At 42.6% G+C, this 22,037-nt stretch overlaps 1 protein-coding gene across 5 annotated transcripts in view; it reads right to left on the bottom strand.

Annotated features, from left to right (window-relative positions):
- Positions 1 to 22,037, bottom strand: part of SYT6 (synaptotagmin 6) — a 146,016-nt gene that overhangs the window by 14,492 nt on the left and 109,487 nt on the right. For all 5 annotated transcript variants that reach the window (XM_053393545.1, XM_053393544.1, XM_053393547.1 and 2 more), the window contains exon 4: positions 6,234 to 6,354. In XM_053393545.1, coding sequence (XP_053249520.1) covers positions 6,234 to 6,354 — 121 coding nt within the window. The remainder of the gene's footprint in view (positions 1 to 6,233; positions 6,355 to 22,037) is intronic.

Here is a 22,037-nt window from a genome sequence, read left to right on the forward strand (position 1 = left end):
GCAGAATACAATAAATAAAATCATCATGGAAGGTGAAGAGATAGTCAATCCAAAGGGTATTAGGAAAGGATTCTTGGACTTTTACAGTCATTTATACAATAACAAAGAGAAAAATAATATGAGGAAAATAGAAAGATTCTTAAAAGAAAAAAAGGTGCAGAAGATCCCGACAGAAAAGAAAGAAAGGCTGAACGCCCCTATAGAAATGGAAGAGGTTAAAGAAGTCATAAAAGAGTTGAAAAAAGGGAAAGCTCCAGGACCAGATGGATTTACAGCAAGTTATTATAAGGAAATGAGACACATCCTGTCTACACCATTGAGAGAAGTTATGAATAATATTCTTAAGGACAGAGACTTAGATTTGACTCAAGTTAAAAATTATAGGCCTATTTCATTGTTAAATACGGACTATAAAATCTTTGCAAGTATCTTAGCAAAGAGGTTGAAAAAGGTCTTACAAGAAGTTATACATAAAGATCAAGCGGGTTTCCTTCCTGGCAGGCAGATGAAGGACAATATAAGGAATATAGTCAATCTGCTAGAATATCTGACAGCCAGGAATGAGAAACAAGCAGTGTTAATATTTGTGGATGCAGAAAAGGCCTTTGATAATATATCTTGGGACTTTATGTTAAAAATTTTAGAACACATGGAGGTGGGGAACGAAATTTTTAATGGAATAAAAGCGATATACACTGAACAAAGAGCTAAGCTGATTGTAAACAATATGACTACGGAAGAATTAAAAATATCAAAAGGTATGAGACAAGGATGCCCTCTTTCACCATTGTTATTCATAATGGTTCTGGAGATTTTCCTAAATTCAATAAGGAGAAATGAAGCAATAAAAGGTGTGTCAGTAGGCCGTAATGAATATAAAGTAAAAGCCTTTGCTGATGATCTGGTAATAACAGTGGAAGAACCACTGGAAAGTTCAAAAGTTGTTTTGGAGGAAGTTGAACAATTTGGTCAAGTGGCAGGGTTTATATTGAATAAGAAAAAAACTAAAATGTTAGCAAAAAATATGGATCAAGGTATGATAGAAACAATGCAACAACAAACAGGGATAGAAGTGGTGAAAAAAGTTAAATACCTGGGAAACTGGTTAACCCCCCAAGAGTATTGATTTGTTTCAGAATAATTATGTGCCAGTGTGGAAGGGAATAAAGAAAGATCTAGAGGTGTGGGGCCGAATGAAGTTATCCTTTTGGGGGAGAATTTCAACAATTAAGATGAGTGTGCTGCCAAAGATGTTATTCTTATTTCAGACAATTCCAATAATTAAGGGGACAGTGATATTTAAAGAGTGGCAAAGAGCAATTTCAAGATATATCTGGCAGGGTAAGAAGCCAAGAATTATGTATAAGTTACTAACGGATGCGAAAGAAAGAGGCGGCTTCGCCCTGCCAGACTTGAAATTATATTATGAAGCTTCATGTCTCTGCTGGTTGAAAGAATGGATAAAGTTAAAAAATACTGAGTTATTGGACTTAGAAGGTTTTGATAACAGATTTGGCTGGCACGCATATCTATGGTGTGAGAAAAGAAAGATTCATAAAGGTTTCGAAAACCACATCTTTAGAAGATCTCTCATAGAAATATGGGAGAGATATAGAAGTTTATTAGAATCAAGAACTCCCCACTGGCTATCTCCGTTAGAAGTTATGAGTCTTAAGAAAGTCAATATGAGGGGGAACTGGATTACATATAAAGAATTGATTATAAAGGAAGGAGGAAAATGGAAAATGAAATCCTATGAAGAAGTGAAAGAGTATGTGTATGATTGGTTGCATTATTATCAGGTTAACGAAATGTTTAAAAAGGGTTATGAGGAAAAAGAATCAAAATTTCAAATAGAAATAATAAACAATGAAAATAAAATTTTGTCCAAGATGTAGAAAATCTTGCTAGAATGGTATACAAAAGATGAGGAAGTTAAATCGGTTATGATACACTGGGCCAGAGATTTGGGTTATAATATACAGTTTAATGATTGGATAAAACTGTGGAATGAAAGTATAAAATTTACGGCATGTACTGCATTAAAGGAAAATGTTATGAAAATGATTTATAGATGGTACATCACACCTGTGAAACTGGCAAAAATGTATAAAACATGTAATAAGTGTTGGAAATGTAAAGAAAAAGAAGGAACATTTTATCATATGTGGTGGGATTGTAAGAAGGTGAAGGGCTTCTGGGAAATGATATATAATGAGATGAAAAAGATGTTGAAATATACGTTTGTTAAGAAACCAGAGGCTTTTCTTTTAGGAATTCTTTTAGAAATAAATAGAATGGACTGTAAACTTTTCCAATATGCAGTAACAGCAGCAAGAATATTATTGGCCCAAAGATGGAAACAGGAACAACTGCCGACGCTCGAAGAATGGAGAATGAAACTGATGGAGTATGCTGAACTGGACAAACTAACAGGAAAGATCAGATATATACGAGATCAAAAGTTCATTGAAGACTGGGGAAAATTTTCAGACTACCTGAAATGTGTATGTGATGAGCAAATAACGCTAGTGGGATTTCAAGAAGTTCTGTAAATGATAGAGGACTATTGTACTGATGAAAACTAAGTGTGTGGAGGTTTATAAAATGCAATATAAAATTAGGAAATGCGTATTTAAAAATTTGAATAATGGATGATTGTCAGAGAGGTTGAAGGAAGTCTAAAAGAGAAAATATGTGATAAATTTAGATTGGATACTATAAATGTATGTTGGAAAATTTAATAAAAAATTAAAAAAGAAAAAAAAGAAGCAAACAAAAAAGTAAAGGAGCCCAAAAAAAGAAAGAAAGAAAAAGAAAATTGTGCACAAAAAAGGGGAGTCAGAACATAACATTACCTTTATGTCATATTTTAAACTAATATCCTATAAACAGCAAGCTCATTTTCTGAGTGTGGACCCACATTGAGACAAAGCAGCACTATCCATGCACAATATTAGGCTTGGGGAAATGTACAGATATTTTGCAGGGGAGAAGAGGGGCTCACCAAAATACCCCAATGAGGGGCTGAGCATGCTCAGTGGTGACAGAATGCTGAGTGGCCATTGGAGGGGATGTGAGGGGAATGGCATAGAATATTTGCGGAAAGGACGCAGCTGGTTGGCTGGGTGGAACCTGGAAGCTGAGGACTCCAAACCGCAGCACTTTGCTACAGGTCCAACATGTAACAGTCTAGTGATGAACACTTCCTCAGGTGTGCCAGATTTCTTAATTTGTCAGTTTTAGGGATGTCATAACTATTGCTCCCATGCTTTGCAGCAGGGAAGTATTTACGGGGTGGGGTTGTGTTTTTTTGGTCAAAGTCTTCTTTCTACAAAATTCAATGGAGCTCATTGAATTACATGGAAGACTAGAAAAGTATGGGTTAGAACAAACTTTTTTTAAAAAAAAATTTTGAGACATTAAATCAGCTGTCAATCCAGAGACCATTGGTGGCATTCAAATAAGTTGTACTCAGAGTAGACCTATTGAAACTGATGGATCTAACAGAGGTGTCCATTAACTTCAGCGGGTCTGCTCTTGAGTAAAACTTAATTGAATACCATGCCATGTATGTATATGTGGGCCTGCTTTTCTGTAGGGAGGTAGTGATTTTGTAATTATGCAGCTCTCCCACAGATCACTCCTTTTCCAACAGAGTCTTCTGGACCTGTTTCCTGTGCTCATTGCTAAATTTGTCCACCAGTCCATTTACTATTCTTTAATATGAGACAGGTGTTCTTCATGCATGAGCATCCCTCCAGCTCTTTGGTTGCACACTTTCCTTGTGCACCGTGTCTGGTAAGTTATATGTCTTTGAACTATTTTCAAGAAATGAATTCATGTAAGGGGTTTTAGCAGCTTTTTTGTCAATGGAAACAGGGGGGAAAGAGAAGGGAAAATAAGGCAGCAATACCTCCCTAGCTGCCCCGGAGATTGACTTCGGCAAATTGCTTCTGAGTTTCCAACATAGTTTGAATTCTATGTAGGCTGCTGGAGAAAATCGCTGCGTATTTAGAAGTTCCAGTAACTATATAGGGCATCACTGCTGAGCTACTGAGCTGTTTTCCCTCTGAACCATGGATTTGCAGTGATTCAACCTGCATCAAATGCCATCTGAGCAGAAATGTTTGTCTGCCCAAACAGTCTCTGCTGTTGCTGCTGTAGATTAAAATGTTTGCCAGCAATACTCAAGACACTGATATGTGGAAATCTGGGCCATTAAAAATAGTTGTTATGGTAGAAACTCAACTATCTGCACAATGAAAGTTCTCAAAAAGAATTATATATGTGTGTGTGTTTATATCAGCTCTATCATTTCCCAAATAATCCATGTGGCAAATCTACAGGGAACAGAATTTGTGGAGAAGTTGCAGTGTTAATCCAAAACAGCAAAAAACAAAACAGAACAAAAGAGTCTTGTAGCACTTGAAAGATTAAGCCCATGAAATCTTAGGAATTAGAAGATGTGATTAGTAAACCCAACTGATGCAATCTCAGTTTGGGGTTAGCTGAGCTTCAATCAGATCTGATTGGATTGACCATTGGCTCAGTTTTCCTATTGGTTTGCTCCACAACTGACTGGGAAAGTGGTGGAGCATATAGAAATACACGGTGCGATCCTGCAAAAATTAGCCACACCTTAATTCTATGGAAATCAGTGTGAAATTATTGTTTTATCCTTTTTGTTGTAATTGTCGTTGTGCTACCAACGTACACAAGACAGCTCTCTGTCCTGAGGGCTTTCTGGCTAAAATCTGACACTGTGGAAACAAGAAATAGGTAGGGAGTGGAGTGAAGGGGAAGAATAAGATATTTCAGTTACACATTGTTAGGTCTGGTTACAGTAGAGCAGCCCTTGCCAACCTGGTGTTCTTCCCACGTTTTGGAGTCCCATCAGCCCCATCTTTAAAGCCTGCCTAATGCTCCCTCTTTCTCTACTTAGGTATTGGATTCTGACCTAGCTCTAGTGATGCAGTCTCAGGCTTGCCAGAGCAACAATGCTTTCAAGAACTTCCTCTGACCTGCTCCAGCCAAAATCTTCAGTGCATCATACTATTGTTTGTGTATGGATGGGAAGGAAATACTTCTATTTTGTTGATGGCTAGTTTGAATGAATGGTATCCATATAACAAAGAAACTCATTGTCTGATTATTAAAGCAAGACAGTGGCACCATTCATACCTTGGAACTCCCTGCCTATTGACTGTGCTCTTTTCTGTGCCTGCTAAAAGCATTTTTGTTTCGGCAGAATGTTGACCTGTGTTTTAATTTGGTTTTCAGCTTACTGATGATTTTATGGTTTTATGCTTTTTGTAAATTGGGGTGTTAGATGGGGGACACGTTGTGCTCCTTCTAGGGTAGTTTGCCCACCTTTGGTCCCCACCCTGTGCTCAGCTCCACCTGTGGCTCCTAGAGGCTGTCAGCATACAACAGCAGCCACAGCCTGGGAAAGGGCTTCGACTGGCAGGTTGAACCAGGTGAGGGTAGCCAGTGGACTCAAACCCCTGGTGAGTTAGGGACTTTGACTTTCCCTGCATGTGAAGACAGGCTCTGGCAGATTGAGCAGACAGGACCAATAATGCACCCAACAGTCACCAAGGTGGTTACTGCACATACTGTAGAGGGAAAACGACAGGTAAATGGAGCTTGACAACCTGGGAAAGTAGCCCATCTAGGAAAGGGAAAACACTGATCCCAAACCTCTGCTGCCTTGCAGGATATCTTCAGGAGAAGAAAAAACCAAGAAGTGAATCCTAAACAAATCCAGAGAAGAGTCCCTAAGACAGTTGGATGGTGCCTTGTATGCCGCCTTCTGGCAACTCCTGCAGCTAAGCTGGTGCCTAATGTATTGCTCTGCTTTCCTTTGAACCACATCAGGGTGGCCGAGGGGGGGGGGTGTCATTTGGGCAGTGCAGGACCTCCATACACACTGCCCAGGCTTGCACCCTAGGGAGGTCACTTCGGTGCTGCTAATTCAGCAAAAAGCAACGTGGGAGGCAGCAGTTATGAGTTACTGGTCTCTGCAGCCACTGTGATTCTCCAGCAGTTTCACTTCACCCCCAAAGGTGCACTCCATTGTCTCTTGAGACAGACGGAGGCCAACAACCACAACTTTTTCTTACACACTTTGAGGTTTTGTTACACTCTTGTGAAATAAATGAAATAAATATATCAACCCAGGAGCAAGATCACATATAGAAATTCCTTGCTCTGAGCGAGGGAACACTCACCTGAGTAACCAGTTATGTCCATCGCTTTGAGATTCCTGCATTTAATGACTGTTAAAGTGAGGCGACCTGCAGTTGGCAGATAACAAAGGGAAAACATGATCTCCCCCAGGTCCACACTTTCCTTTAATGAAAGAGAAAACACAGAGCATTAGAAATGGGTAAGAAGCAAACATAGCCAGGGCCGGCCCATCCATGAGGCAAGCTGAAGTAACCACCTCAGGCTGCAGGATCCACAGCAGCAGCTGATCCTGATGTAGGTCTTTATTTTCCCCTCTCCTTGTTCTGGATATAGATCCTCACTCACCCCTTATTCCCTAGTGGGGAGGAGAGTTCCATTTTGTGGTTTGCCTCAGGTGCCAAAATGTTGGGCCGGCCCTGAACACAATAATAATAATAATTTATTATTTCTACCCCGCCCATCTGGCTAGGTTTCACCAGCCACTCTGGGCGGCTTCCAACAAAATATTAAAATACAATAGTCTGTTAAACATTAAAAGCTTCCCTAAACAGGGCTGCCTTCAGATGTCTTCTAAAAGTCTGGTAGACCAATATTTTTCTCCTTTGCATTTTCTCTCTATCTTTTCCAGATCCTTTTAACTCCCACCTCCCCCAAGGCAAGGCAAGGCAAGAGGAAGCAAAGTGCTCATCACTAATACCATTCTGAAAATGGTGACAGGTTGAGAAACTATGCATTAGGCTTCTGTAACTGCGAAAAAAAAAGTGGTGTGAATGGAGTGGATGCCAAGTCACTGTTGGCAGACATGTAGTCATAATTTTGACTATATTTAAATCATCTTCTGGAAGTAAGTTCTGATATCTGCAGTGTAGGCTGGATGGCCATCTGTCAGGAATTCTTTAGCTCTGATTCCTGAATTGCAGAGGGTTGGACTAGATGACCCCTGGGCAGATCTGTAGCTAGGTGATCTTGCACCCCTGGCAGAACCGTCCAGATTGCTTCCCTTAGCTCTTCTTTCCACCTCTCCTCCAACCCCCCCTCCACCCATTCAATTCCTCACACACTAATCACTATTTTTATTTATAGACATATTTATGGACATATAAGCCGATTTTGCACGCCCCCTTGCCTGCACCCCTGGCGGGGGCCTTCCTTGCCACCCCCTAGCTACTAGCCCTACAATTCTATGAATCTTCTCATTAACTTAGAACAACTAACTTAGGTGTTCATCTTAAGCTATTCTGAAACAGGAGGAGGAAGAGAAGGGAAGTAGGACCATGCTATAGGCCAGGCATGTCGAAAGTCCATTTCGGGGGCTTTATCTGGCCCACTGGTCGATTTAATCCGGTCCCCAAGACAGTATTTGTCCTGGGGTAAAACTGTAAAAAGAGCTCAACAACTTTGGTTGGCCCTTACGCATGTTCACTTCATCAAATCTGGCCCTCTTTGAAAAAAGTTTGGGCACCCCTGCTATAGGCCCTGCTGAAAGACCAGCAACTTTTGTCTCCTCTTCTCCTGGAATGGTCTTTCCATTTCAACTGGCTCATATAAAAACTTTGTAACTAGTGCCTGATCATTCTCCCCATCATCCCTTCCCATCCCCTTACCTTTTGTGTGATGTCTTTTAAGCCTGAAGGCAGGCTTATCACTAATCTTGGTAAGCAACTTTTTTTTTTGGGGGGGGGGAGGTTCTTTACTGGGGTAAAAATCCTCCAGATAAATAATTATGGGAGAAAAATAATTGTTCTAAAAAGCAAACAATACTTTATTCATTTTCACGAGATGCACATGTGTTGTAACCAGCATCATCTGATGTGAGGCTTTCAGAGCAGGGGCTGGTCTGCACTGGTGTTGGTAGGGTAGAAAGCAGGAAGACAAACAGTATGTGGAGTCATAGCAAATGGCATGTAGAGCCCCTTTCCCTTCTACAGTTCTACAGAAGCAATGCTGAGTCTAAGGGGGAGGAAGCTGACAGGCCGTGCCACCCGCTGCCCTGGTTTTAAGAAGTTGGGTAGGTGGGCACTTGATGGAGGCAGTGCTACATTCGCCCTAATGGACTGGCCTCCAGGGTGCTTTTAGCTCTCCTCTCTACATGCAACAAGGAATGTTTCTTTTAAAATGGGACTAGTCATCTGCAGCTTTTACAAACATTTACAAATGATTAAATTAAAAAAAAAAAACCCACACATTTAAACTTCTGCTGCCCAATTAACTGGAGGAGAAACATTTTTGGTCTGTCAAAAAGTTTTAAGAGTGATTAATCTATTCAATTAAAACACTAAATGATGCAGCCCTATTAAGAAACATTACATAAATAATCTGTTTATAAAAAGGACAGCTCCCAGGGTTCCATCACCGGCTAGGGCAAGGGTGGAGGATATTTTTGGCCCAGAAAGCCAGATCCCAGTGCTATCATCAGCACTGATTTTGGGCAACATCGTGCTGATTTTGGGTGAGAGCTTGCCTCAAATAAATTTGAGATCTTGTACCCAATTTCAGGTGAGCTCTCACCCAAAATGGACACAGTCCATTTTGGTGCTTCTCCGCCACTGGTGGAGGCAGCAGGGCATCTGTAAGTGTGCTGCCTGCAGGGCTTCTGCCGCCTGAAGCAGTGGCCTCACCCTGCCTAATGGCTGGGCCGATTCTGGCTCATGTCCTCTTTGCGGGCTTCATTGACATCTGATTGGCCACTGTGAGAACAGGATGCTAGACTGGATCCAGAAGACCTCTTCTTCTATGTTCTTATCTCAAACAAACTGAACTATCATAGAAAATGCAAACTTAAGCCAACAAACCACCCCACCTTGCCGTATCATTGTTGCTCCTTCTACAAGGTGGCACCATGAAATATATGATTAGAGGTATATTTTCCAACCCACAATGGGCAATTTCAGTTCTAAAATAATCTCCTTTGTCCTCTCCTTGCTCACCTATCTATTTACTTGTCACACCTCTAGCTAGTAGGAATGTGCTGTAAAAATGACCTTTGCAGGTGTTCTGGCACCCTCAACCCATCATTGTACCTCTGCTAAACACCAGAGAATGCCTGATGCATGTCAAATGTGGCTTAAAATAACTAGGATTAATTAGGGGGTTTCATCATATCTGCATGTGTGCCCTCGTGGAAGCAGGTCAATATTTAGCCTTTGCTTCCCAAGGAAACCTTTTGCAGATTACTGACAAGGTCAGAATTGCTAAGTGATGAGTGACCTATGTTCACAAACTCTCCCTGAGATGACAGAAACTGGGTTTTGCTGCAACTTCCTGCAAAAGCTACCTGTGTTATACCTTTAAAAAGTACTTTGAAAATGGAACTTTATTCAATGTTTCCACATAAGATATTATACCTCCTCCTTGAGAGGTGCAGAGGGTGGCAACACGAGAACGGGCCTTCTCTGCAGTGGTTCCCCGTCTGTGGAATGCTCTCCCCAGGGAAGTTTGCCTGGCATCTTCATTACTCACACTTAGGCACCAGGCAAAAATGTTCCTTTTTAACCAGGCCTTTGCTTGATCTGTTTTATATCCTATACCCTTTTAAAATGTGGCTCTTTTCTGGGTGGGTGTGTGGGTGGGTGTGGGTGTTATTGGGTTGTTGTTTTTATTTTGATTACATATGTTGTGATCTTTTCTGTGAGACCTCCAGGTATATGTTGGTATATAAACTCAATAAATGATGATGATGACAATGTATTTCAGGAATAAGAAAAGGCATGGGGCATCCCTTTGGAATGCTGAGGAAGAGATCTGGACAAGATTGTGTTCTTCTAAGCTTCCTCTATCCCTAAAAGCTTTTCCATTTTTGTTTTCTTCACAATTGGAATGGGATGGTTAATTGTGCCCTTACAATAGTATGATAGGTGTGACTGCTGTGACTGCTATGACCGCTGTGGAAAACCATTTAAGTGAGGTCTTCTCTATACCTCTAGGTGGCACCATAGAACTTTTCTCATATGCGCTGTCTCTTTCTCCCACAAACTCAAGAGTGAGACTGGGACCTCCTGGATGGCTATCTCATGAGATATTAAAGCATCATCTTTACCACCACTATTCCTCATAAAGATTGCTTCACAAACAAGATTTCTCATAAGTCATCGATTCAGAAATTTCAACCAGATGCTACTATCACACCAGCGTGATAAACAAACCTTGAAGATGACCAATCAAGAATAAAATAGCGATTCCATAGACATTTTCCCATCTCCTCTTGGGGGTGAATATTAGGAGCAAAAGTCTAGTAAAAGGAACATGGAAACTGATACAGCAGCTTTATTGTCCAGACTCTTCACACTCATCTCATTAACTTCACAACTCCTTAAATGTTTCTGCATGTGTGACTCAAAATTGCCTTTGGCCTAAATGGGTTTTGTAATGCAAATGGACAACCTATGCTGGGGCTAATGTACATTTTATTTCTCTTCTGTGTGCTATACCATATTAACCAGATGCACATGTAACACACAAAATGCAAGAGAGACTCAAAGGCACATCTAACTTCCATGTGTGATAACTTATTGAGAAGAGTGCTGTTTACTGTGCTTGGCTGCCAGAATGAGACGTGTTAGATCTCAGATCTTCCCCTTGTCTCTAACCTTGGAACCCTTCCCTGGTTTATGGAGGCAAGTTTTGAAAATTCAGGGATAAAGAAAATGGAGCTTTGGACACATTCATTATTTTCAGTCTTCCAAGCATGGTGTTGAAACCAAGTTAGAGTACCAAAAACACACACTCTATAATGGCAGACCTGAAGTATTTTGATCATAAAAATTATCCCAAGCAGTAGCCATTGGACTTCATCAACTCTGGGGCTTTGGTTATCCAACTTTTCTGGGATGAAAGAGTGGGTGTATGAATGTGCAGACAAACAACAACAACATTATTTACTTTCATTATGTATGATCATGTTCAGACTGCAATCTGTACTATGTGAATAAGTTAAGAGGCAAAGTTTTCCACAAGCAGCTTAAAATTTCATGAAATACACATAGAAAGGGGAAAGAAAACAGACTGGGGTGATGCAACACACATCAGTGGCAGGGAACCCCTGACCTGAACCCTGATTTCTCAGTATTCAGTATTTGCAAAACATTGTGACTGAAATGCAATGACCCTTGTGGTCCCTTCCAATTCTACAATTCTATGAAATCATTCTCTTTGATAGGAAGTTAAACCTGTCAGTCACAAAAGAGCTCTCCCTCCCCCCCTCTTCCCACCCTAGTGTTTCAATTTTTGCAGACACACTGCACAACTTTTTTTTTTGAAAAAAACCCTGTATTGCTCCAAATCATTTCAGGGCACTTTGGAGAGCCCCCCCTGTGGCTTGGACAAGCCCCCAAATCTGTGCAAAGTGGTCCAGCTTTGTTCTTGATTTGGGAGACATCGAAATCTGACGCACACCCCTCAGACTGGAGGCTGAAAATTCTAATTTCTTTACAGGATAACTGAATTGCTCTGGTATACAGTATTTGTTAGCGCATACCCAGATGGTTCAAATTTAGGGGACAGAATGTAATAGCTAGGCTTCTCGGTGTGTGCTGCTGGGCAGAGCCATCCACTACAGAATTCCATCAAATCCTGATGAGAAATACTTGAGCTTAATTGGGATGAGCATGTTAAAGGTTCTGTCTAAGAGATAGCATTCCTGAAACGCATCTCATAGCCCAGTGGTGATAGCTGCCAGAGCAGTTCATACCTAATCACTGCTGCAATCAGGCTGTATTATTAATGCCTGGTTATTTCCAGATAACCCTTTGGAAGTGCTGCCAACATGGCGTAAGCATAATTTGAGCAACGTTCACCCCTGCCTTCTCCTTCATTTATTGTATGCTACATTTCCTCCCAGAACTAAGGCCAGGAGGGTCTCGACTAATTTAACCAGAGACCTAGGAAAGCATATACCAAGTAGAGAATTGCAAAGGGAGCACACTGTTAGCACTCGCTTTATTTCGATGCCTAGGCCCTAGTCATTTCTATATAGTCTTTTCAAACACTCAGCCAATTAGGAGGTGGTGTTATTTTACCAGCTTTCATATAAATTGCAGTTGCTTTGCCACTCAACTGTGCGACAAACATCTAGCCACTTTAATCCAAACCACTTGCTTGTTATAGGCCATGTGAACATGAAACAGAAGAAGACTGGATTTGGAAGTGGGAGACCAAGATTCATATCTTTGCCCAACCACAAAATTGCATTGGTCTGGTTTGGACATAATGCTAAATGATGGTTTAGTGTTATGTGCATGGATTCATGCGCCTGCACTCCCCTGGTGTGGCTGTTAAGATGAAGATTGGAAGCTTTTTGCTTCTGTGTTCAGTTAACCACAGTTTATCAATACATGGGAGCCCTAATCTTAACAATGGTATCGGGAAACGAGCCAACTTCACAAACCACCACCTGAAGTTGGATTGTTTCCCTAAGCCATAATTAAGAGTAAGCAAAGTTTTTCCAGGTTTTGACACAATGATAAACTGTCATTATATCAAAAATAGAAGTGAAATCTTCCAATTTCCTCCTTGCAGCTGTACCTGATGACAGAGCAGAGCGGATTAACCCAAGGCTTGTTTACATACTGCTAAACTATAGCAGGGGACATGGGTGGCACTGTGGTCTAAACCACTAAGCCTCTCGGGCTTGCTGATCGGGAGGTCAGTGGTTCGAATCCCCACAATGGGGTGAGCTCCCATTGCTTGGTCCCAGCTCCTGCCAACCTAGCAGTTTGAAAGCACCCCAAAAAGTGCAAGTAGATAAATAGGTACTGCTCCGGTGGGAAAGTAAATGGTGATTCCGTGCACTGCTCTGGTTTCAGTGTTCTGTTGTGCCAGAAGCAGCTTAGTCATGCAGGCCACATGACCCAGAAAAACTGTCTGCGGAGCGGACAAACGCTGGCTCCCTTGGCCTGTAAAGCGAGATGAGCGCTGCAACCCAAGAGTCGTTTGCGACTGGACTTAACTGTCAGGGGTCCTTTACCTTTACCTTTAAACCTGCTTGGCAGGGGGTTGGACTCGATGGCCCTTGTGGTCTCTTCCAACTCTATGATTCTATGATTCTATGAAACCATAGTTTAGCATTACACCCAAATGCAGCTATTGTGTGTGGCCTTGGACAAGCCACAGTTTCTCTCCTGAACTTACCAAGTTTGTTATGAGGCTGAAATGTATTTAAGATGTACTATAACCTGTTCTGAGTGGCCCCTGAGATATGGTGGGAAAGAAATCAAAAGATGCCTCAAAGCTTAAAATACCTATTGTAGTTCAGTTTCATTTATGCTGCCCTGGGAGTTACATATATAGAGGATAATAAGTTTGAGAAGGGGGAGGGGAGAACTATTTAATTTTTCAGTTATAGTAGCATATACAGTACATGCAAGGATTCAAATAGCAAAAATTCAAAAACAGAGTTTTCTGTTGAGTTTCTGAGTTATAATCTATTCAGACGTATTTGTACTATGGGGGTGGGAATTATTCCCCCGATGTTTCCAAATATAGGGAAGCTGAGGTTTGGCTCACAAAGGATGAAATATTGCAAAAATCCATATACAGCAGGAGTACACAGTTCCCATTCATACAAGCATAAGCTGGATGCTGGTTCATTGAAAACAAATTTTGAAAGGGCTGCCTGGGTTTTCAGATCAGTGTATGGAATTGATGAAACGGCAACATTCAACAGTAATTGAGATTTAGTGATAAGCATAGATGGAATTATCACCACATTCCAGAGTTATATGAGCTGGAACCATGCTGCATGAACAGCATATTGCAGATAGCTCACACTTTTCAACACTTGTTATCAATCCACACCTGCACAACACACCTTGCATCAATAGCTTCTGTTTGTTGTTTAAGCCATTGGCTTCCTGTACTATAGAAATTCCAGAATGGCAATCCCAGCCATCACTTGTTAGTATAATTACCTTGGCTCCTTGCTGTTTCTGAAGCCCACAAACCTTAATTTCTTATTGTCAATGGGATCGGGGGGGGGGGGAGTAAACCCTGCCCAACATAATTCATCATAAGACGTAGTACATGCGTATCATTTGGATGGCAATGCCTATTAACTTGGGGGAGGGGGCTGGCCCCCTCAAATATTTAATGGGGTGTGTGTTAATGGACCTTGGCCCCTAGGAGTTGGCTTTTATGAATGGGATGGAAGCATCCACTTAGAGAGTTTGCATAGTGGCAATAAAGCAATATCCACAGGCCTTTATTTATCTGCACTGGGGTACGTGACACAGAGGGAGATTCATATGGTAACAAAAAGAAACACATGCTCCACCAGCAGTTCAACGTTTTTGACAAGACTTCTGAAGAACTGCCTGTTTGGAGCTTCCAGAAGATAATTCCCTTTTAAAAGACTGTCGCTCCTTTCTAATGATGAGAAGAAAAACCGGTTCCAGGACAGTGTTGGAAAGCAGTTTGCTTATTTGGCACCAGCGTTTAATTTCTAAGATGAGAAGATCCAGGAATTAGAAGTCTGCTTGGCAGCCACGTCATCTGCCTTTTGAAGACCTTTACTGTAATCCTGAGTCTAGAGGGTCGGGCAGTGGTCATCTTGTGATGCGGGAAGCGAGTTCCACACATGCTCAAGAAACACTTTTTGTTATGATTTCTCCACGTAGCCTGGGATACAGACCCTGGATAGAGACCCTGGCGCTGAGTCCTGGCACCAAGTTCCGTTGGGCATCATTTAGCTGTTTTTACTTGGCATTGGAGGGTAAAAAGAATAGCCCTGCAAAAACATGCAGCCATAGTTTTGCCTGTACAATGTCTTACTGGGGATACCGTATAGGAAAGAAACTTGGCTGACCACAAGGGTCCATGGGGGCAGCCATGTTTCCCACCCCTGCTATATAAGCCAGTTGTGGCATGTGAGATGACCTCTGCACCACCCTCATGGCTGCAGTGGCACTGCAGCTTGCCAGGACTGGGATAGGGTGGAGCAGTTGCAAGGGCAGGGGAAACGCCAGGTTGGCAGCAGTGGACGGTGGGGGGAAGAAAAGAAAGCCAGACCTTGGAACTCCAGAACTGGCAGGAATTCCAAAGCAAGCCTACATCTTACCCACACATTAGTCCATCAGGTGGCCACTTAGCTGAGACTGCTTTGTGATTCAGATTCTTCAGGGTCCTCCCCTATCCAAAAGGGCTTTCTGTCATAAGTCTCTCTCCCTTCCAATCTCCCCCTTATCATTTGACCTTCACTTATTGCATCTCCTGCAAATAAGTTTGATGTTTGCTTGTTTACAATCAAGTGGTGTATAAATTTTATGAAACAATAAATGAACATGACTCCCCCCAAGTAATTTAGCCAGCAAATGGGACTACTGAGGTCATTTAACAAGCCAGTCCAACTTTTTGGGTGTCTGGCCAATTGGGTCTCTCTCTCTCTCTCTCTCTCTCCCTCCCTGCCTCCCTCCCTCCCTCCCTCCCCCTCCCCCCCATCAACAGACTGGTAGGGTGGGGGATCAAAGCAAAAGAAAACTGCCAGCGCAATAAGGGGGGTGTAATCCATACAGGCAACTCCCCATTTACACAGGGGTTGCATTCCAAGGCTCTGCACAGGTCAGTAGGACCTGTGCAAGCCTGCCCTCATGGTGCCAAAAACCATGTGCGCAACAGTGGACGTATACATGCTAGTCACGTGTAAATGGGGAGTTGCCTGTGCTTCTCTCCTGTCTCTTTCACTTTCAATAGCCCCTGTAACAGGGAAGATAAAAACTGGGGGGGGGGAATGTGATGGAGTGGTTGGAACCCTGAATGGAAGCACTGCACACTGCAACATTTTGATGCAGGGTCTCACTTGTTTATGGCAGTATTTTTACTTCTAGGGTGAAGAGCGCATGTAATGTCTGCTGGAGTGCAAGAATAATGTGAGCAGCCTTGGGGCACCATGGAGCTTGACTTGGCTGTGGAAGGAGTACAATTTGCTGTTCCACGACAGGCATGAGAATGTCTTGCTATGGTGAGTGTGTCTCTACAGCCAGGGCACTGATGAAGAAGATATGTTCATCTGTATGCAGCCTCAGCTACTGGTTAACAGAGCTGCCTCTACTGCTCAGGAGAAGTGTGCTGAAGAATGAAGACCTTTTTTGCTCTCAAGACACAGTTACAGCATATAAGGAACACAGCATTACCAGAGGAAAAGCTGAACTAGAATATGAATTGTAGCAGATATGGGTCTGACCTAGCCAAGGTTAATTGCTTTGAAGTCACCCTGATACAAACAGGAAAGAGAGCTAAGCATGTGCTTAACTCTCCCAGCAAAATTTTATAACCTGATCATGGACAATCAGAAGTCTAGTGAAGCCCAATTGGAATTCCTTTCAACTTGAAAATGGCAGCCTTAGAAATTATTAACTCAGGTTAGATCCTGCCCCTTATTACCCTTATCATGAAAAAGAATAGGAAACACTGCTGACCTAAGTTCAGTGCAGTTCATTTCAGAACAATTCCCAGAGTCATCATGCATCAAAAATATATAGTTAAATCTCTCCTGTATGGATTTCTCTGTATGTGGGTTGCCACTTGGAGTCTTCTATTATTTAGACCAATGATTTTCAATCTTCCTACCGCCAAGGAACCATTTCCACATTGTTTATTCTTATAGTAGCTATGCCTATGGAACCATGTGGTGGCAGGGAAGCAGTTTTTGGTGGTTGCAGTTGAACAGCAGCACATTGGGAAGGGCAAGTCATTGCATCAGCTCTGAAAATCTGGTTCTGCTTTTCACTGAAAGAATAGGCCAACAGGATTGTTGATTGGCTGAGGTTTTTTTAATACACACACACACACACACACACACACACACAGAAAATTCCATATACTGTGTCATTTGGCCTTGAAGAACTCTTGTATTACAGCAAATGTGCACATGCATTCTAGGGTGCACAATGCAGTGGTCCCATATGATATAAGGACACACTCTAGAGTACATACAGCACTGTCCTACAGCTGCAGATTGAAGGAGAACCTCAGTAATGATGAGCATTGATCAAGAATACAGTGGTACCTCTAGATGCAAACGGGATCTGTTCCGGAGCCCCATTTGCATCTAGAAGCAAACGTAATTAGCGACGGCACGTCTGCGCACGCGCACATCACTTTTTGCCGCTTCTGTGCATGCACATGACGTCATTTTGAGCATCTGCGCATGCGCAAGCAGTGAAACCTGGAAGTAACGCGCTCCGTTACTTCCGGGTTGCCGCGGAGCGCAACTCGAATGCGCTCATCCCGAAGCACATTCAACCCTCAATGAGCTGCGCATCTAGCCAGAGTCTAGGCTTGCATGGAAGCTGCTTCTGCTCTTCCTGCTTCAGTTCTATGTTCTGGGAGACAGTGGTGCAGGGGAGGATGGGGAAGCAATTGAACTTTCATTTGGCTCCAAAATTGGGACAAAGGCAGCACTGAAGCCCTTGGACCAACTCTCTCTCTGTCTCCACACACACACACACTTTTCCCTTTGAAATCTGCCTGTAAACATGATATGACAGACTTAACTTCATACCCCACATGTAGACCAGATTTTAATGGCTCCATCCATTCCTTTCTGTAAGTAGACATTTATAGGCCTGAGGGCACAATGGCTGCATAGTTTAAACCAGAGTAGTACAATATATGCTGCAAATGCAATCATAGCCAAAGTAGGCAGGATTAATACATGCAGCAAATATCCTTGTTTTGCTTCTAATAAACCTGCTCAGTGTAGAAAAAGGGCCTATGTTTATAAGGCAGCTGGCTGCAAATCGAGCTGTTGGGAGCTGTTGCCAAACCTGTGTTATTTGCAGCTCCACCAGATAAATCTCTTTGCCGTTTCCCTAAGAATAATACTTGAGAAAACAGGCTAAGAAGAGGACTGCTGTGAGTAATAATCCTTCTCAGTGACCATCTGGCTCCCAGGGGCTTTCAAACTGGTATTAAGAAGAGGCAGAAACCTGGGCAAGATTTATACATGAATTATTAAAGAAACGTGGTCAGTAAATCACAGAATTCACAGAATGGCCTTTAAAGGCCAGTAGGGGCAAACCCCACACTCACCCACTCCCATTCCCAAATGGGTAAGTGTCATCCATTTTCTCCCTCACAAGACTAGTCAGCACAGGAAGTTACTCCTTACTTTTTCACTGTTTCTCTCGTCAGGCCTCTTGTTTGTCTCCAGCTTTTAGCAGCACATAATACTGCCCACCTCAAAAGATTGTGGAGAGTGATTGGCTACTCTTTGCAGAATGCTTTGAAACGCTATAAAATATGTGTGAAATGGTGAGGCATTTGGGAATCTCTAACAGAAAGTTATGATTAAATGTTTTGCAGGGTTGGATTCTATTCAGTTTTCCTGAAATGGGCCTGCGTCATTTGTTGCAGTTTCTTCAAGCAGAGGTGGGAAATCTTTTTCAGCCCAAGGACTGCATTCCATTCTGGGTAACCTTCTGGGGGGGGGGGTCACATGTCAGTGGTAGCAGGGCCAAGGGCTAAGCAATGAATATCAATTTTCCATTTACACAGTAGTCTAGTTTCTGCACATATTTGCAGGCAAGTAAGAAGCGGGTGGCGCTGTGGGTTAAACCACAGAGCCTAGGGCTTGCCGATCAGAAGGTTGGCGGTTTGAATCCCCGTGACGGGATGAGCTCCCGTTGCTCGGTCCCTGCTCCTGCCAACCTAGCAGTAGGTACTGCTCTGGCGGGAAGGTAAACAGCATTTCCGTGTGCTGCTCTGGTTTGCCAGAAGTGGCTTAGTCATGCTGGCCACATGACCCAGAAGTTGCACGCCAGCTCCCTCAGCCAGTAAAGCGAGATGAGTGCCGCAACCCCAGAGACGTCCGTGACGGTCAGGGGTCCCTTTACCTTTACCTTTAAGAAGCAAGTAAGAAGAAGAATCCCCACAACGGGGTGAGCTCCCGTTGCTCGGTCCCAGCTCCTGCCAACCTAGCAGTTCAAAAGCACGTCAAAAAGTGCAAGTAGATAAATAGGTACCGCTCCAGTTCTGGTTCACCAGAAGCGGCTTAGTCATGACCCGGAAGCTGTCTGTGGACAAATGCCAGCTCCCTCAGCCTATAGAGCAAGATGAGCGTGCAACCCCAGAGTTGTCTGCGACTGGACCTAACAGTCAGGGGTACCTTTACCTTTAAGAAGCATTTTCAGCCAGGCGAAAACACTTGAGGTGTCAGTGTGCGCAAAGTAGAGCTGGTGAAGGATGCAATTACGGGAGAAGGTGTATGGCCCTGAGAGAATCTTGAGGACCAGACAGAGATGCCTAGAGGGTCACATTTGGTCCACTGACTCAATGTTTACCTTGACAGCCAGGTCCTTTAGACTGCCTGGCATGAGATGTCTCTAGGGAGGGAATACCTGGGGCACTTGGAGAGCTGGAGTGGTCCAATAGGTAGAGAATTGAACTTAATTCTGTGTTATGGCCACGAATCAGAACTCCATGGAGGCAAAGTGCTCTGGCAACTGCAGCTCTACAGAAGAGATGGATACATACCCTGGTCCATCCCATGTGGACCCCCTTCCTAGAGCCTAAGACAGAGCTTTCCAAACTGTGTGTAGTGACATGTTAGTGTGTCGGCTGCAGTGCGTAGGTGTGTCACATGAACACTCCCTGAGCTCTTCCTGGGGCTGGAAAGGAGCTAGCTTAAACTCCAGTTTGCTAGTAAAACTGAATTACCGTATCGCGAAATGATGCACATCTAAAAAGTGTGCCGCCAACATGAAAAGTTTGAAAAGCTTTGGCCCAAGGAGACACCTCTGCTGCCAAAATCTGATGATCTTGAGAACCCTGAGGAGAGATCCTCACAGTTGAAACCCATTACTTTGAAGGAGTCAACAGCTGCAGAAGGAGGCATTGGCCTTCTGGAGGTGGGGATTCTAGTCAATAGCTACATAGCCCTGCTATAAAATTCAGTCATTGCTCCTTGCTGAGACAACTTGGTTGTTTAGCTCATATTTGGAGCACTATCCATGGTGCTGAACATGCACCTTGATCTCCAGGGTGCCAACTTTTGGATTGCCCTGCCTTACCACCTTGCTGCACTGCCTGTTTGTGGAACAAGGAACAATTGACCACCCATTGCTTCGACTATCGCCCCATAGATCTCCATGGATCCTGATATTCTGGAAGACCTTGTGTCAAGCCCCACCCTTGCAATTAATCCATTCTGCAGCGTTGGGGAAATCATTAGGACTGTGCAGATGTTATTTCTTAAGAGACTGAATGTGCAGACATAGAAACCTAAGAGGCTGCCTTATAGAGTCAGACCATCAGTTCATCTAGCTCAGTACAATTCCACACTGACTTGGGAAGGGCTGTTGCATGCAGAAGGTCCTGGGTTCAATCCCTAACAAGCTAGAAGTAGTTTATGAAATGAACATATAACACCACTCTTTCTGAACCTTTTGGCAACCGTGACCTGCTATATCTAGCAAGTACCTAAACACTCCAAAATCAATGTTAAGTTGCACTCTATTATATATATATTTCCATGCTGCTAAGCAATTAAGAAAACATCCTTCTATAATAGTTGATGATCTCTGATTTTACATTTTAATGTGGTTTTTAATGTACTGTATATATGTATGGATGTTGTAAACTTCTTTAACCTTTTTATGAAACAGTGATATGCAAATATTTTACATACATACATGTTTGCTCATATAATTGGAGAAACGCAGAACCAAACAAGGTGTTATGTGCTGCTTCCCTAAGCTCAATCATCACAAGCATACATGAAAGGACTAAGATATTACATGCATCTTTGTATACTGCGTAAACTTGCCCACAGCAGTGTCATTTTCAGCCTGGCTGAGGAGTGCCTTTCTTGCTCCAGAAAGCAAAACTGTCTCCATAGGCAGAATGTGCACTGGCAATGCTCATGTCCATTTATTTGGAAATTGCAATACTTTTCAAAGATACAGATTGGCTTTATTTATTCTGAAAGTGCATCCCAGCAACATGAATTAGAAAGGAAAAAGAGAACCACGCTGTCACCAGAAAAGGGGATAAAAAGACAAATTGAATCAAATGCATTCTGAAAAGTGTAATCTAATAATACCTAGATAGAATTCGGTGATCTGGACTATAAGGGGAAGAACAGAATACATTATTTCATAGGATCACTTTTTGACCTTCTGATTTGTGAATATATGAATCTTAGAAGCTCAATCTAATGGGCACAGCCAAAAGTCTTTGGATGGGAAGATGAGCAATGCTTTCTAGACACCACACACTTGAAAGTGTCAATCACTTCTCCTGCCTGGGTAGTTATCTTTCCACAAGGGCCGACATTGGTGCCAAAATCCAGCATTGCCTGAGCTCTGAGAGTGCAGCTTTCTCCTGATTGAAGTGCAGAGTGTTTGAGGATCGGGACATTCGCAGGGAAACCAAAATGCTTGTTTACAAAGCTATTGTACTACCAACCTTACTGTATGCTTGTGAAACATGGACCACTTATAAACACCATATCCAACTCCTCGAAAGATTCCATTAATGGTGTCTCTGAAAAATTTTACATATCACTTGGGTAGACATGTGAACTAATTCCAGTGTACTGGAAGAAGCAAAGATCACCAGTGTTGAAGCAATGATTCTTCAACATCAACTTTGTTGGACTGGTCATGTTGTGTGGATGCCTGATTATTGTCTTCCAAAGCAGCTACTCTACTCCGAACTTTAAAATGGTAAGCGTAATGCTGGCAGTCAACAAAAGAGGTTTAAAGACTCTTTCTAACAAAATGTAGTAGAAACACTGACAATTGGGAAACACTGGTCTGTGAGCGCTCCAGTTGGAGAACAGCCTTTACCAAAGGTGTCATGGACTTTGAAGATACTCAGGACGAAAGGGAGAAACGTGCTAAGAGGAAGGCACA

This window comes from Podarcis raffonei, chromosome 6 (assembly GCF_027172205.1).
Source record: "Podarcis raffonei isolate rPodRaf1 chromosome 6, rPodRaf1.pri, whole genome shotgun sequence".
NCBI classification, from domain to species: domain Eukaryota; kingdom Metazoa; phylum Chordata; class Lepidosauria; order Squamata; family Lacertidae; genus Podarcis; species Podarcis raffonei.